The sequence below is a fragment of the Accipiter gentilis genome, chromosome 2, assembly GCF_929443795.1.
Source record: "Accipiter gentilis chromosome 2, bAccGen1.1, whole genome shotgun sequence".
Classification (NCBI taxonomy): domain Eukaryota; kingdom Metazoa; phylum Chordata; class Aves; order Accipitriformes; family Accipitridae; genus Astur; species Astur gentilis.
This window is the reverse complement of record NC_064881.1, coordinates 3,316,141-3,333,011: the sequence shown is the minus strand read 5'-3', so window position 1 is coordinate 3,333,011 and position 16,871 is coordinate 3,316,141. Positions and strand designations below refer to the sequence as shown.

Sequence of the window (16,871 nt, the reverse complement as noted above, 5' to 3'; positions counted from 1 at the left end):
GTACATGTAAATCAGATTTTTTTCCCAAAATTGCTTCTAATGAACAGAACTAAAAATTAGTAGCAAATAATGACTGCAAAAGAAGTTACATATGTCTTAAAATATAAGAACTGAGTGAAAATTAGCAAGTTTATTACCAGAATCTTTACTGAATGATTGAAAGCTGAGTTAAGGCACAACACCTGATACTAAAGGCAAACATGCAGCAAAAAAAAAAAAAAATCTAAAAATAGTTGGCATGTTGTTTTGTCACTTACTTCTCTTTTACAGATTTGACCTCAATTTTAAAATGTCTCCCTAATTATCTTCCATATTAGAAATGTCAACATCTTGATAGGCATCCTAGAAATACTGTAAATAAGAAGGCCTTAAAAGTCATTTGTTCAAGTAAGGCAGACCTGGTGTTCAGGTTACGCACCCTATAAAGAGTTACTTATATCTTTAGATTACTTCAGCTGATTTATTAAAGTAAGCAGAGTTTTGTACATGTCTGAAGGAAGAATCCATGAAACTTTAATTGATATTACAAGAATTATGGCTCGTTAATGGTACTCAGACTCTCTTTCAATAAATTAGATCATTAGGATGAGTACTTACAAGCATCTTTCCTTTTTCAACTTAGATATTTTCAGCTGTAAGCCTGAAAAGTGGAAAGAAGAAAATGCGCGTTATAGAATTTTGATTCAAAAAAAAAAAAAAGAATGAAACAATAAACTAACTCTCCTTTTGCCAACAACATCTGCAAAAGAGAAAAAAATGTCACTAATTTGGAGAGAAAATGGTTCATTCTAGACTTCTTGAGTACGTTCTACAGGATCTTGGAAACAAATACAACTATTATGATCTCTGGGATATAGGGACTTCTTATCAAACATGCAGATTGCCACTTCAACAGGATAAAAGCACCATTGTAAAAAACCACACATGAATACCAAGCACTGTCAATATATTTTCATTGACTATGCCTACAGAAGTAGCATAAAATATGTTCTGTATACACATAAATGCATAATACTACACTTGAAATGTAGCATCCAACCACTTAACTTAAACATGTATTACAATGTATGTAAAGGAAACCTTAAAAATACATGATTCAAGGCTTTAAAGCACAAAAGGACAACATAGTCTATTGGAGGTATGCTACAAGACCCTCTGACCCAAGGCTTCTTTGGAACATGTTAAGGTGAACTGAGGAATGATATTTCATCTGGGGCCCTTCTCCCACTCCTAAACGTATGTTCTGTGCTTCTAGAAGTAAAAAGGTTTGCAACTACAACCATGCTCTCGGCAGGAGTGGCCAGTTGACAGCCCAGGAGCTAGACAGCAGTCCAGCCAATCTGCTTGCAAGGTTTTGGGTGCATGTGTATGTGCACAGGGGCAGGAAGATAAAAGGTGCTTTAAGTACGGCACAGCTTAAGAAGTGAGATGCAGCGCTATGGAAGTTTATGTGTTACTACCTACACAAAAGCTGGCCATTCCAGAAATAATCAGAGTCCAATGATGTAACATTTTCTTAAATACAAATCCAATAGAAATTTTCATATGACATCAGAAAATAATGTAACAATTTTTTCCTAATGCCATATTCTCTTCAAACTATGCAATGTTGTGAGCAACTTCAGGTTGATTATAAGATATCTTGTGAGCTTTCTTGCAAAAGTATTAGTCATTTAGCATAATAGGATAAACTTACAAAACCAGAACACTTTTAAGAAAACTTCTGACAATTCTGAATTTAAACCAAAACAGATACCAGATATTACATCTTACTATAAAAAAAAATGTAGGTTAAGGCAGCTAATAGACTTCTTTTTTCTCTCCCCTACCATACTCAACTGGGAACAGCTCAAAGGGGAAAACTACTTGCTTGAGAAGGTTCAGTCTTCAGGCCACTTAAAATGTTAAGTCAGGCCAGCTAGCACCTCAGTGAACCCACGTCACAGACTGCTACAAGATGCCAGTGAGACAATGAGATAAAAATGCACAAAGGCTACTTTAAAAAGTTCTTAGGAAATATAGCAGGATTTTTTTTATCTCTAAGTGTTCAACACCTGTGAGATGTTATGTTCTATCATGCAGATCAGCATAGAAAGAGGGTTTATTTTTTTAAGTAGTTGCTATTCATCAAGTCAATTAGGCATCTGCAATTAGAACCCCTATAAAGTGTGCTTTAATGCTGCTCCACACCCATCGGAAGGAATGAAGCTGCACAACAATGCACCTCCTGTATGAACAGGTAGTCTGTTCAGCAAGTATTTAGGATTGTAACATTGGCAACCTGAGCCACAAATCGAAGAGGCAGTGCTCAAAAGGCCCAGTACCATACTACAGGTAACACTATCTCCCCTCTCATCTGAATTCAGGAGGAACCAAACTAGTTACTTAAAGGTTGCATTTTTTCTTAATTCAAGTGACTGCAATGAGAAGGCAGGAAACCAGTTTGTTACATTTATCCAAGAGCATTGAATTACTACATCGGGTGTAATCTCTTCCTTTTGCTTTTCCAGAGTGCTGGGGGCTTTTAAGCATACTCATTTAAAGAGCTTTGCTTTTTCAGATTTCCTTATTTAACACTCTAGTGAGCATATAAACTTACATAGAACTACACTATGTACATTCCCAATTAAATTTTATCTTTTATACAATATTTCTATGGAATAGACAAGCTGCAGACTATATAAATCTACGTTACCTAAAGCTCAAAAGTGCTTTATTAAATGACACTGTCCCCATTAAAGTGATGTAGACTTTCTTTGACCTATCCCCAGGCAGATTAATTAAACACACAACACTATTTTATGAAACTTGCAACTTGATTAGACTACGTACCTGTAATGTCTCAATTAATGGCTATGACAATTTCTGTTCTGATTAATGTTCAAATGCATTAAATCCACTTTCTTAAAACTGACAGTGCCTGGAAGACTGCAGAATCTCTTATCACTTGAGTTTTCTCAGAACAGGTTGGACAAGCTTCCTTCAGCAATCACACAGACATAATCCTACCTTACGGCTATAGAGATGGACTAGATGACCTCCTAAAATCCCTTCCAGCCCTGTTTTCTATAATTATTTACTTTTGAGGAGCTTCCAGCAATTTCCTTTCCTACACAATCTATCGATGAGTTTGCTTTCCTCATAATTTTCTCTCTGTCTATGACTACAGTTTTTTCCCTATTGGTATCTTCTGCTTTTCATAGGTAAGGAATAATTGAAAAAAACCTTCTCCTCACATTTCTGTGCTAAAATACATTTCTTTTTAGTATCGAGCTTTAGACTTGAATTCATCCTCAGGAACCATGTTAGTAAGACCAACATGCAGCAAGTATCCATGCAATTCTTTTGAGCTAGATGCAAGTATTAACACCTGCAGAAATTAGTCACTTTATAAACAGCATTATTAAATTCCATTCTAATTTGTGAGCACTATGCAAGTATACCACACATTCTACAGGTAGGAGATAAAAGCAAACATAGTTTTAATGACCATTATTCTGAGTTGCTGAGGAATTCTGAATTCTGTGAAAAAAAAAATCAACTGACATTGACCATGCCCAACATCTTTTGAAACTGGGTTGTAGGAATCCTACCCACTGTCACATAATGAATTTGAGAGAAAGCGATAGCTAGTTTGTCTGAAGAGGGCTAAAATTTCGAATTTTTTGCAAGTGATCAGTTTAAAAGAATAAGAAGCTGGGTTTGTTTAGCTAACATGGTGGAAAAATACACCCTTTACAATATAGTAATATAAAAATTCAATAAAATCAATTTCAAACTATGAGTTTGAAGTATTCTCTAGTCTATATTCTATAGATATATAAATATTATAACTTGTATAATATGCCTGATCATTTGAAGCTCATGTGTCATAAATCCTACTTTTCATGGATTTGTAATAAATAATAAGAATTCCACCATTACACTGTTTACTATCGTGTGCATTGTACATGCAAAAAGCTTTTTCTCTAACTATTAACTTTCCCTTAATCCACCTTCCACCATCTTTAAAATAATTTTTTGCTGACATTTAGATTGGAAACTCATGAGTCAATTTTAATTCTTATTTATAGACTTCAGAAACAAGCAAAGTCCAGGCAAGCCTGTGTTTGATGTTTCTAAAATATCTTCCAGTACCATTTTCTATAAGAGGATCCCCACCTTTTGAAAAAATTAACTATCCTTCAGGCATGTCTTTGATGTTATCATGGAAGACCTAATTTTACCTAACACGGTGCGGGACATACTGACAAAGGGCTAGGCATGAAAAAGACTGCCTAGTGGCAAAATTATCTGGCCACACCCAGCATGCATTCTAAAGAGTATCTTCACTTGCATAAAGAAAACCAAAACTTTAAAATCACGTGCTGCACATTCTAAGAAACTAGAGAAGGGGTCACTTAACATTACCCTCTACATTAGAGCTTTTTGTTTGTTCAGTTTTTGTTGTTCAGACATGCCATAGATTGCCAGATCCCATTCTGTCAGTACTTCCACATTTATCTGCAGATGACATCACACACACTCTGAAAAGAACCATCAAGAATTAAAAAAAAAAAAAAGGTCAAAAAATAAGTAAGAAATTTTTTTGTGTTTTGGGGCACAATATAAAATTGTATTTCATATGGTTACACATAGTTTTTTTAATGTAACAAAATGTTACTATCTGGTATATCTTTTCTTTCAGTTGCCAAACTGATAGAAATTTTTTTGTTTGTTTGGTGTTTTTTAAAAATTACTAACTCAAAGTGTCAAGGCCCAGTGTTGCAAATTGTTGAGTCAAGAGTTTCAGTGCGGGGTATGAAACTTCTATACTTTATAAAACAATCACCCACAGTTTTTGGAATTAAGAAGTGATTATATAACTGGACCTAAATGGACAGACCTGGAACTGGTTTGAGGCTGGTGGAAACAACCAAGGCCACTGGAATGGTCTGACTACAAAGATCCACTTGCATGACTAAAGCTCTTAATTCACAAAAACTCATCTGCTTTTATTCCAGCCTAATATAAATACTATTTCATGCATAAGGATATGCTTGTTGGAAGATTCAGTCAAATACTGTTCTAATTCCATCCAAAAGAATGGATTGTATGACCTGAGATTAGCAGACCAAAATTTTAACTTCTTACGAAGTATTTTTAGCAAAACATTTTATGAATACTACTTGTAAAACAATATTATAAGAATATAAATACGTAGTGTAATAATTCATCTTTACTTTGAGTGTTATTAATGTCCTGCACTACTGAAGAACAAATGGACACTAACAGTCAATCCATAGTAAAATTGATATCAGAGGTCACAAAACCTAACATAAGAATAAACGGCTCAATTATAAATTTTGATGAGAAGATTTGGAGCACTAAAAACTGAAGAAATATTTTTCAGTAATATTAATCTGCAGTGGTATTTTGCACAAATTAGGGGAAATAAACAACGCAAACCATTTTAATGTATCTGAACCCAATGACTAAACCCAAAGGCAAAAGAAAAAAGCAAAAATTTCCACTGAATAGCTTGATTTGGAAACTTTGAATCATAATCTATTAAAGGTAAAGTAATATTTAAATAACTTCCTAAGAGAACACAGATCCCATCTAACATTGTGTTACTTCTTCTTCACTGACCTAGCAAATCATTTATACTTGTTGACAGTTTAAATCTAATCCTGTTAAACCAGGCTTAGGTGGTCAATCTGTAAGGATCATTTGTAATCCTCCAGTCCAACTTCCCACATAACATAAGACATTAAAAATCTATATAGTCCATGCAGACAGAGTGGCACTCTGGTTCAAAGATTTTCTGTGGTAACAGACAGCCTTCTGTGAACCCAAACTTTAACAATTTACCTTGTACTTCTTTATCATGACATTCTTTCAGTTTGGACCACAATTCCTTGAAGAAATCTCCTGTAGGTTCTGCAGAACTAGGGCTCCCACAGCTTCCTCCAGATGCATTCATCTTGCCTTTTTCTGGTCCTAACTTCTTTGACTTATTTGCAGAACTGGCTCACTCTCACAGTTTAAGTTTTAGATTACATACTTATGAAACTGTTTCTGAAGACAGGTGTATGCCTGCAATGACAGATTGACAACAATTACATTTGCATTTATCAGAGTGTAACTTGCAGCCATGGATGAAATTCTTAGCTTACTGCCTATCCTTGCCGAGCTGTACTGTATACTGACAGTCCCCCTGAAAGTGTGGAAGATGCCAAGTATTTTGCTAAAAGTAGTTATAAACTAACAGAATTCCCCCCCTGCCCTTAAACAGGTATAAACTTAAAATTAGATTAAGATGCTTAGAAGTCCGTCTTCTTTTCCTATGTAAAGCTACAGTTAAACAGAATTCCTGCTTGCCAAAAGTAACCCATGCTTCCAAAATCTGGCTGTCAGCAAAAGCATTTGTCAGAAGTTTTATCAGACATGTGTTTGTATATATATACATCTTTTACATAAACATGGATTCAAATGACACACTTCTGCAAAAAAAAGCTCATATTCCCTTGAAGTCTTCGTGATTCTACATTGAAATGATTCCCACTCCCTGATGAAAAGGTAATAGGAGAGTAATCTCAAAATTTATAAACCTCCAAATCATTAGTATTTGACAAGAACTATCAGACAGCTCTGTATTAAAAGCCAAACTGCCTACACAACTCCAAACAATCTTACCCATAATTCTTATTTTTTTTAGAGGGTTTCTTAGCACAGATGATGCCCTCAGGTAAACTGCAGGGGAAGCATGGTACTCAGATCTGGGTCTGAGCCAAGGTAAGGTTCAATTCTATTGGCACTGGATGTCCAATATTGAAATATTCATGTAACCTCCCTGTCCTTCAGTTCCCTGTGTATGAAACCGGACATTCTAAATTCTCCCCATTTTTATGTGGTCAATTTTAAACAAACACTTTTGAACAGGTACTGTTTCATTACCACATGGACACAGCTGTCTCTATTACTCTGCAATACAAATTTCAGTAAGAAAAAAAAAACAAACCCTCAGGTATTTTGTACTATTCCTGAAGGAGCAGCCTGAGCAAGCAAACCACAATGTCTATATAGACAAATAAAATGAGCAACTGGCTCTCTAATTTTTGAGGCACAAGTTATAGTTGTAGTTCAGATGATAGAAGGTCTACAATCAGTCAAGAAGCTGCATTGCCTATCTTAAGAGCCTTCAAGCAACTTGGAATATCTGACTGCAGCTACTGGTTTAGCTGGTCCCCTAGATTCACCATGATAAAATGTTCAGTCCAGTGGTCAGTGACCTAGTGTAAGGCCTGGAGGCCTTGGTTCCAGTCTCCTTTCTCATATCTCTGTGCAAGTCACTTTTCCTTCAGTCTGGCTGTCTTTAAAATAGAATAAAAATAATGAATAAATGGAACAAAGCATTATTCTCAACAACACAGGAACACTATAGTATAAGGGTATGTCCTGGTTTTGGCTGGGATAGAGTTAATTTTCTTTCTAGTAGCTGGTATAGTGCTATGTTTTGGATTTAGTATGAGAACAATGTTGATAACACACTAATGTTTTCAGTTGTTGCTAAGTAATGTTTAGACTAAGTCAAGGGTTTTTCAGCTTCTCATGCCCAGCCAGCAAGAAGGCTGGAGGGGCACAAGAAGTTGGGAGGGGACACAGCCAGGGCAGCTGACCCAAACTGGCCAGAGGGGTATTCCATACCATATGATGTCATGCCCAGTATACAAACTGGGTGGAGTTGGCTGGGAGGGCCAGATCACTGCTCAGGAACTAACTGGGCATCAGTCAGCAAGTGCTGAGCAATTGCACTGTGCATCACTTGTTTTGTATATTCCAATCCTTTTATTATTGTTGTCATTTTATCATTTTTGTTGTTATTATCACGATTAGTTTCTTCCTTTCTGTTCTATTAAACTGTTCTTATCTCAACCCAGGAGTTTTAGCTTTTTTTCCCCCTGATTCTCTCCCCCATCCCACTGCAGGGGGTGGGGGGAAGTGAGTGAACAGCTGCATGGTGCTTAGTTACTGGCTGGGGTTAAAACACAACAGGATACTTCAACACTACAGTAGTGGAGCTGACAGAACACTCAGTAATCATTAATTAGGTAGCTCCATATTTGCTTTAACACGCTGTGCTCATAGAAAATTCAGTGCCCATTTCAGTACCTGGTTTCAAGTTAGCAAATGTTCTTATATTAAGAGAAGTCCTTAATTGAAGATAAAATTACCTTTTCAAATTAGCAATGCCTACAATTCTTCAGAGGAAGTTGAGCAGTAATCTGCTTGCATCTTTGCAGCTGAAATGCTCCACTTTGTGTGCAGTCACATTAAGCCATCTTACAATGCTTCTTTGTGGAACCGATTGCCTAGCGACATTAGGAATGTCTTTTAAACTCTTATTTTTCTACTTTCAACAACAGATATTTCAGAAACCACCTTTTTCTGTGTCAAGTGTTAGAGCAGTGAAATCAACAAACTTGCTCTCACCTGTCTTAGGTGTAAGTCAGATGAATAATTTTCAAGAAAAAGGCATCTGACTCTAGAAGTAGTAAAGGCTGTCCCTAGTGTTTTTATTTTGTTGGGGTTTTTTTCCCCAAAGATGACTGTAAGAAAAAGAAAAAAAAGCACAAAACTTGCTCAGAGTTTCTGCAAATGATTAGTAGTACAGTCACTGAATACAAACAGGGAAAAAGAGAGCAACGTGTTTTCCTAAGCTTCACCTGCTTCAACATCCCCAAATGATACACTGCTTTCTGCAGGTGTTCAACCTGTCTTCACATAGAGGGTCCCCAACAAGTGTTCAAGTAGAGCCTTTAACAGGTCTGGGCAGTGGCACAGGTGTAAAAGGCGTTTAGTGATGTCAGCTTCTTAGCGTACCCTCTGGTCCTAAGAAAGGACTTTCCAGTCCTTAAGGAAAAAACGCCTAAGCTAGATGTACAGACGCTTGCAGGCAGGGAGAGAACTGAAAGCTGCCTGAGGGGGAAGGAAGTACAATGCTAGCCCCTCTCCCGAATATCCTGCTGCTGCTGTATGCAGGTACGGAGCACGGCCGCTCTCTCAGACGGGGCTTTGCTCCTATCCTCCTAAGCCTTTCACAGAACAACCTAAACATTTCTATGTCCCTCTTCGTCCAACCACCAACTCCCTCCGGCATCGTAAGACTCTGCACAGCTTCATAAACGACTACTTTCCTACACACACCTTCATCAGCACTGGCAGTTAGCACCGATAAAGCACAGAAGCTTCTTATCTGTATTTATACTTCGCGGACAGGAACACATTGCCTCTCTGTGATTCGGGAGAGCACAAACGCTTCCAGAACCCCTGACGCCCCTGAGCACCAGCTGCTCCTACAAACTCAACTCTCCTGTACCTCCCAGCGGTGATTCCCCACCCACCCCCCGACCCCCCTTTCCCTCTGCACAAACACTATAGAGAAAACTCACTCGTAAGACACGCCGGGGTGCTCTGAGAAATCCTGCCATGACCAGCGCCTGAGAGCTTGCCGGGCGGGAGCCAGCACCCGCGCCTCAGCCGCCCCAGTTTCCCGCCAGGCTTGTGTCACGCCCGGGAGTCTGGACGGCAAAGGAGGGGTCGGGCATGTCCCACACGCCCCTTCTCCCGACCGGCCCGAGGCCGGCCGGAGCCTCCGAAACGGAGAGAGCGGGCAAGCGCGACCCGCTCCCCCGCCGGGGGCTCCCGGCGGAAGGAGGGCCAGTGCTTGCAACGTGCCCCGCGGGAACCCAAGGGGACTCGGGGCCGGGAGGGAGGCCCCGCTGGCGGCGGGGAGCTGTGGCGGAGCCCGTCCCCGGAGCGGAGCGGGAGCGGGAACCGCACGCTCGCGGCCGTTACCAGGCGGCGGCGGTGAGGAGAGCGCGCGCCGTTACCTGGTTGGCTCCCGGCAGCTCCGCGCGAAACGGCGGGAAAAGGCAAAGCCGGGGCCGAGCGGCTTTCCTGCCGAGGGAGGTGGGGTCCGGGCAGCTCTCGCGAGGCTTCCGCACTGCTCTCGCGAGAGCGGGGCTGTTGTGAGGGGCTTCCCTCCCACCCGGCCGTGGGGTAGCCGCCGCGGGGCGGGACGCCCGGCGTTCAGGGCCCGCGGGCCCCACCGTTTCGGGCATCCACCGCGCCCGGCGGGCGTTGTCCCAGCCCTCTCCTCCTCGGCCTGTGGCTGGCCTGGCGTTTGGGTTTTCCACAGAGCAGCCAGAAGAAAGCCAAGGGGATGAGCCAGGCCTTGGCAGATGCCACGGTTAAAGCACAGCAGCAGGCACAAAACACTATGGAAAAGCAAGGGCGTGCGTGAGAGCTTGCATTAGAACAAATGCTGCCCGTACAGGCATAGCTTACCTGAAAGAAATTCTTGCTGGTTTAGATGTAAAGATCTGCGGGATATACTGCTGTGGCAGCAGTGGCCTTGCTAGCATTCAGGTTATGCTGCCAAACCTGCCTTTTCGGCAGGATTTGTAGTCTGCTGATTGCTGGGGTTTACACACAGAAAGTGTACTTGCGGTGCTTCCTCACCTCCTCTCCCCCTTCCCCACCCCCCTCCCCCATCTTGATCTTAACAGATTCCATGGGCTTGTCATTTAGCGTGCAGCAGAACAGCCTAGAGCGTATTTTAATGTTTTATGTAAGTGTGAAAACGGGTAGGCTCATATAATTAGTATGGCATAAGGCAGCCGAACTTTTGTGTCGCTTTTGAGATTTTTGCCGATGTGATTTTTTTCTCCCAAATTGCAGCTCAATGTTCTTCCATACATTGGGACCAACCCAACTGTCTGCCATGAGATAAACCCCTTGATTTTTAGTTTGTAGTACTCCTTAGTAATGAAATAGAAACGAAACACAGCTTTTCACTACTACTATTCTGCCTTCACACGATTGCACTGGACTGTTTTGGTGAGTGTAAGAACACTTGCAGACACAGCTTAGTGGCATGGTTAAAAGACACATGGCGATCAGTTTGCAAGGGCCAGTGCTGCAAACACATACATTCTAGATTAATAGCTGTATGAAAACAGTTAGGTGTTTGGGTATTTAATAATTGTTAGTAGCTTTTCCATCTTACTCTTGTTACATTACTCAGATCACTCATCTCCAGAAAGTATCATAAATATGGAGCTACAGCATAAATAAAATTGGATCTGAAACACTATTTCAACGTTTCTGAAGTATTTTGAAATACTGTCAGACAGGAGTCCAAGGTGACCCGTGATTAAGCAGGCTTTAAATCTGTTGTTCACCTTTGCTGAAAATACTCTTGGCTTCCCATCAAATATATACCTTGAATTTTTAAGTACTTTGAAAAATCTTGTAGTTAACTTTTCTGCTCATTCCTCACATTAACTTATTTTTTAACTAAAATAAAATTAATCCAATGTTCAGTAGCTCAGCAGCATATTACTTACATTGTAAGTTTGATCCATGATCATATCAGTACACATATGGCAGAACTAAAATTAGCTACATCTTCTGGAAGAAATGGTCATAGTACATTGTGATAGACACTCCAGTCATCTTAAATAGTGCTTGTTGGCAGCTTTTTATTCTGCTTTGAAACTTCTATAATCTAAAACTTTGTGATGTAGGAAAGTAGTAATTTCCTCAAAGATAAGAGAAACAGATATGTTATATATACGCACAGATCTGATAAGTAGCAATAAAACAGCCCTATTCCTGATTGTTCAGGTATTTTACCATAAACTGGATCTTTCTTTCTAGTTACAGGAAGCACTCTGGAAAATAATTGTGTCATCCATTTTATTTCCCAATAAACTGTGTGAGCAGTTTATTCTTATACTCTCTTACGTTGAACTTTACGGCAAAGTAAATTCATTAACTTACACAGTGTTATTCTTATCTATTTAACAGTAAGTGATAATGGATTAAGACCAGCTGTTGAACTTTACCTCCCTTCCAGATTTATTTGATTTTATGTATTCCATAATCACATACTTGGCCACCAATTCCTGAATAGATCATTGGCTCTAGAAAACTACTGAAGAGTCTGATATTCCACATTCACTTATATTGATGTCTTAAGCTGACTAGTCTAACTGGAACTGCATCTCATTCATCTCATAAGAGTAAACACACACACCTAGACAATAAAACTGTGGGAAAAATGCTTCACCATTGTTGCGTTTGAACAGATACGAAACTTTCAATGGTGTCATGGCTCATGTCCAGATTTCAAAATAACCCTTGATATGGCACAGTAAGCTGGGTGACAGAATACTTATCCATAAGCAACCCTGCAAAAAGAGAATCTAACTTAATCCTAGCCCATTTTAGACCCGGCTTGTCTGAAATGTTTAATCTGACAGTATGTGAAACTGTTGATTTTCAGTTACGCTTTATTGGTAATGCCTTCCTTCTTGATGACTGGCCTATTTACCAGCAAATCAACTAGCGACTGAATTTCTATTGTAAGAGTACTGCAATGTTGCAGCACAGATAAAATACAAAATATCCTTTAATTCACACACCACCCCCCACCCCCCTTTTCTGTGGGATAGTACAGAGGCTGCATCAGTGTTTCTAACCATTCAGGTAGCAGAAGATGACCTAGCTCACTGCATATGCATACAGAATAGGGTTAAAAAAGATTAGCAGAAAGCTTACATTTTTTGCTTCTATTACCTTAAATTCCAATGTAAAGATTAAAACCAGCTTTGAATTCCACTGGGGAACTGCAGTTTAAATGTTTTAAATGCTTTAAACACAATGGTAAATATCTCACTCTTTTCCTATATATATATATCTCTCTCTATATATACACATATATATAAAATAGTGAAGTCCTTATTTATTTGCATGAGATTTAGTAGATTGCACATATACATACATGGACAGTGTTCTTACAACCTTCTTGACTTGCAGATCTGCACTGAGGGATAAATACATTGCTTAACTCTCTATAGTCATGTTCATTTAATGAACTTTATGTTGCAGTTGCCAATAAGGACATCAAAGGAACCCAACTTCAGATGCAGCAAATAAGAGCATGTGCCACAGTTCAGCTGCTGCCTAAACGGGATTTGAACTGGGAGTGTAGGAGCTGGCAGTCTTCTGAATGGTATGATTTCTTACAGCTGGGAGGGTGCACAGAGCACACCACTGCTGTCTGGCACAGGTAGTTGCTTTCTCTGGAAAAAATAGGGAGGAGCCACTCCATCACCCCCACTAGTTGAATTTGATTGTTCTCAAGCTGGTTGCGTAGCCACTTTGAAATAGAGCCAAGATCAAATTCCCTGATGCCAGTAACATTGTTCACTTTAAGAAACCCTCTTCTTTGAAGTGCTTTCACTGCTCCTCATCTGTAGTCAGAAACAGCCAGGATTTATTCAACTGAAACTCTCAGGTCTTTTAGAGAGCCTTGGTGGAGAGGAAAAAAAAAGGCAACCTGAGGGATGCTGTTGCAGGACCCCAGTGCAGTGTTCCTCAGACTCTAAGCAGCAGCACCTATTTGTGTTAGCTGCATGCGGAAATGTTTTGCTTCTACTGATGTTTCTCAGGTTAACATGACTAGTCTGAGTAGTTATGCATATTTATCTCAGCTTTGGAAGGCTGTTTCAGGCTTGGAAGGCTGAAGTAAAAGTTTACAGGTCTGTGTACAGAATCATGCCACCTACCTTTCACTGTAGTGAACGACAAGAATTCAGGACAGGAAAACAAGCAAAAGAGAAACAACGTATAGGAAATAATATTTTACTTACCTTTTGAGAAAAAAATCACCAAACAATAGCCCCTGCCCTTCCTGCCCCCTATAAAAAGCAGCTGAGGAAAACCCAAATAAAACAGAACACATAAACTGGAGAGAGAGAGGATGGCAAGCAGGATTTTGAAAAAACTGATTTATTTGGTTTGAATTTTTAAAATGTGCTGTGTTAAAATTCCGTAGCTGTAGAAATCAAGGCTCTCTTGTAGCATTTTATAGACTCTACAGAGAGTCCCTGTGCAAACCATACAGTTCAGCCAGCTATAATTTTTTCTTTTGAAAATGGTTTATTCCTCATCAAGTTTTCCTTCAGTATTTGATAGCTAAATCAACAGAGATAATAAAAATGAAATGTTTTTTCCTGATTAATATTATTAGCTTCCGTGAGAGTACAAAACTTTCCCTATGTTCTTTTCTTTTTTCCCACACTTTGAAGAAAAAGTTTTAAACACAGATACAATGCTGCTAATGAGAAGGTCATTTCAATCTGCTTTTCACTGGGTTTTTAGGCTGCTCAGGAGGACTTTTTATTGGCACTCTACCAAAGAGTAATAATGTTCATTTTTGCATCAACCTGGAAATAGCTGACAGTAAACACCTCCATAAATGAAGCTTCCTGTTGTGTGAGGTAAAGTCTTACATAATCCTGTATAGATATTTTTGTATCTAGTGGTTTATATCCACTGGGAACTCTTGATTTATTTATTTTTTTTTTTTTTTAACATCATGAAGGAGAATAGTAATTGTTTCACTTAAAGATAGACAAAATTAAGATTTCAAGGGAGATGGAAGTAGTTATGTGAGGGTTTTCAAAAATGTAGTTACACAGATGGTGAGAAGATTCACATTTACTTAGGTTAAAGAGTTATTTTGTCCTAACAGGCATGACAAAACCTGTCTTCATTCCTTTCTATTCAGCTCAGCAAGTACTTCTGTGCTCCAGTAGTTAATCAGTTACCAGATTCCACAGCTTTTGTTTTCACGCTGTTTAATTTTTCTTATTTGACACAGAACCTGTGAATGGATTCAGTTGCAGGTACAGGTACAACTTTCAGGTCTGCCTACTCTTTATGATTAGGACTGCTTTTTGTTACCATTGCCACCACCGTTATTCATTCTAAACAGGTAAATTTCTAATAAGTATATGGAAAGAAAGCAGTAAGAATGACAAGTGCGTTTCCTATCTTAACATAAAGCCAAATCTCAATGTGTAAACCTAGGTTTAATTAACTCACTCCATAAAATTGAAGAATTAAAAAAGTTAGTCTAGCAAGAATTAGTAACCACACATCTTACTGGAATGGCTCTATGCCTTGTCAATGACAGTGCTGTTACAAGACAAAGGTTATAAAAACACGGTATAAAAGAGAAGACCAATAGGCAATACTTAAGTGACCTGCTCAAAATACTAAGTCATTGGCAGTGGAGTTTCTGTCTCTCACTCCTGTGCTTAGTTCATTGAACTGTCTCTCCAGTAGATACTCTTTCAGACAGAGCATATGATGTTCAGCTGCACGCAGAAGGGTCAAAAAGCTGCACTCACAAAAATCCTGTCAACAAGCACCATAGAGTCTGGCAGTACTAAGACACATTAAGGAGATAGCCATTATACCCCTTCAAGCATAAGAGAAATTTTTGCTAAAGGTTATATTAAATTAATTTTAAAGAAAGACTTTCAAAACTCACCCTTCTGTTTGAATTGTGAAAAGTTCTGTTCTTGATCGGGGTGATAAATATTTACTATTGACTTCCCCTCCAGCTATAAACCTCAAGTGTAAGTAAGATGAGGAAGCCACTGTGGACCACACTAGAGAATGCCGAGAGGAGATCTGCTGCACCTAAGATATATACAATGTGCAATGGATAACCTAATATGCCTTTCATTTAACTGGCTGGGCAGGTTTCTGCATTCTGGAGTGCATGGAATCATACCAGAATTTGTTGGCATAACAGGCCTGTCAGACCGGTTCCTGGGGCGCCCAGGAACCTGCCCAACCAGTCTGCATCAAAGGCCAGCCCAACATGCTGCAGCTCAGCTCGGCTCAGGGAGGCTTCATACAAGGTGAATTATTCACGCCTCTGTCAACTCCCAACACACTACTCAGAGAGAATGATGTAGCCTCCAGCAAAATAATTTACTGAGGGGTGGGGGAGTGATACATCCTTGTTAAGTGTAGCAAGATCTTATTGTTATAAATTTTCTTTCATTTTATATGCAGATGCACTGGGCTAGAGGTCTTGCCCAGCATAAGTACAAAGAGAAACAGGAAAGAAAATACCATTTTTTATAACACTAACTGTACAGACTTATTATAATCAAATAACACCAAATCTTTAGTGTGACCAGCTAAAAAAAACCCCCAAGTTATGCTCTAATTCAGATTTATTTCCAGTCCTGCTTTAAGTGTTGACGTATACCTACCATATGTATAGGATTCAGCTTTGTTACATGCGGGAGACAGGACATTGGGAGCTTGCACACAGATTATCCACCTTGTGACTTCGGTGGAGCTCTAGGTCCATGCAGGCTCACCCTGAATTACTGCACAGGATATTTCAAGGTGAAACAGGTCAGCGAACGTGGAGTGTACAGGGCATGCTTCCATAACTGTGAGGAACTACTTGTAAGGCAACACCCTGCTTCTCCGAAGCATACAGCAGCTGCCCTGTTAGAATAGTACATGGGCTGCAACAGCAGCTGTGCTGCTTCTTGTTCATGGCTGGGGGGCAAGAATACTTGCACATCAGTCCTGCATATAGCATAGTTATTCAAGCTGTAGGCAGAGATCAGGATATGCCCTGACAGAAGCCTGCATCTGTGTAAACTTATTACTTTTTTTTCCAAATACAAATATAGACCATAATTTTCAGATCTCCTGCTGTGATTGTCAGAGATGTTGACTAAAATCAGTAGGAGCTGTAGAAGTTTAACATTTCTGGAAATGTGAGCATGGGTACATACAATCAGTCTGCTAAACCTATGCTTAGGCAGGTCCCTTTTATTTTTTATTCAGGGACCTAAATTTAAACACTCAGGCTTGAAAAAATTGGCTCTGTTGAATGTTGTCAAAGGCTTTGAGTAGCTGTAGAAATCTGTGTTTGTTCATAAAATGATCCCATCGTGGTATAATTTATCATTTTTTAGATCTTCTTTTGTTACTCACCC

General features: G+C 39.4%; 1 protein-coding gene across 4 annotated transcripts in view; it reads right to left on the bottom strand.

Annotated features, from left to right (window-relative positions):
• The window catches only part of RBBP8 (RB binding protein 8, endonuclease), a 44,221-nt gene extending 28,739 nt beyond the window's left edge, over window positions 1-15,482 (bottom strand). For 3 of the 4 annotated variants that reach the window (XR_007509657.1, XM_049829181.1, XM_049829204.1), the window contains exons 1-3: window positions 9,435-9,704; window positions 5,854-6,078; window positions 598-640 (exon numbers count right to left, since the gene is read on the bottom strand). Coding sequence is in view for 3 of the 4 variants with exons in the window: in XM_049829181.1 (XP_049685138.1) it covers window positions 598-640; window positions 5,854-5,965 (155 nt within the window). In the remaining variant the exon portion in view is untranslated. Of the gene's footprint in view, window positions 1-597; window positions 641-5,853; window positions 6,079-9,434; window positions 9,705-15,391 lie in introns of those variants that run through there. The other variant, XM_049829192.1, reaches the window with a different exon arrangement.
• Between the last annotated feature and the right edge of the window lie 1,389 nt (window positions 15,483-16,871).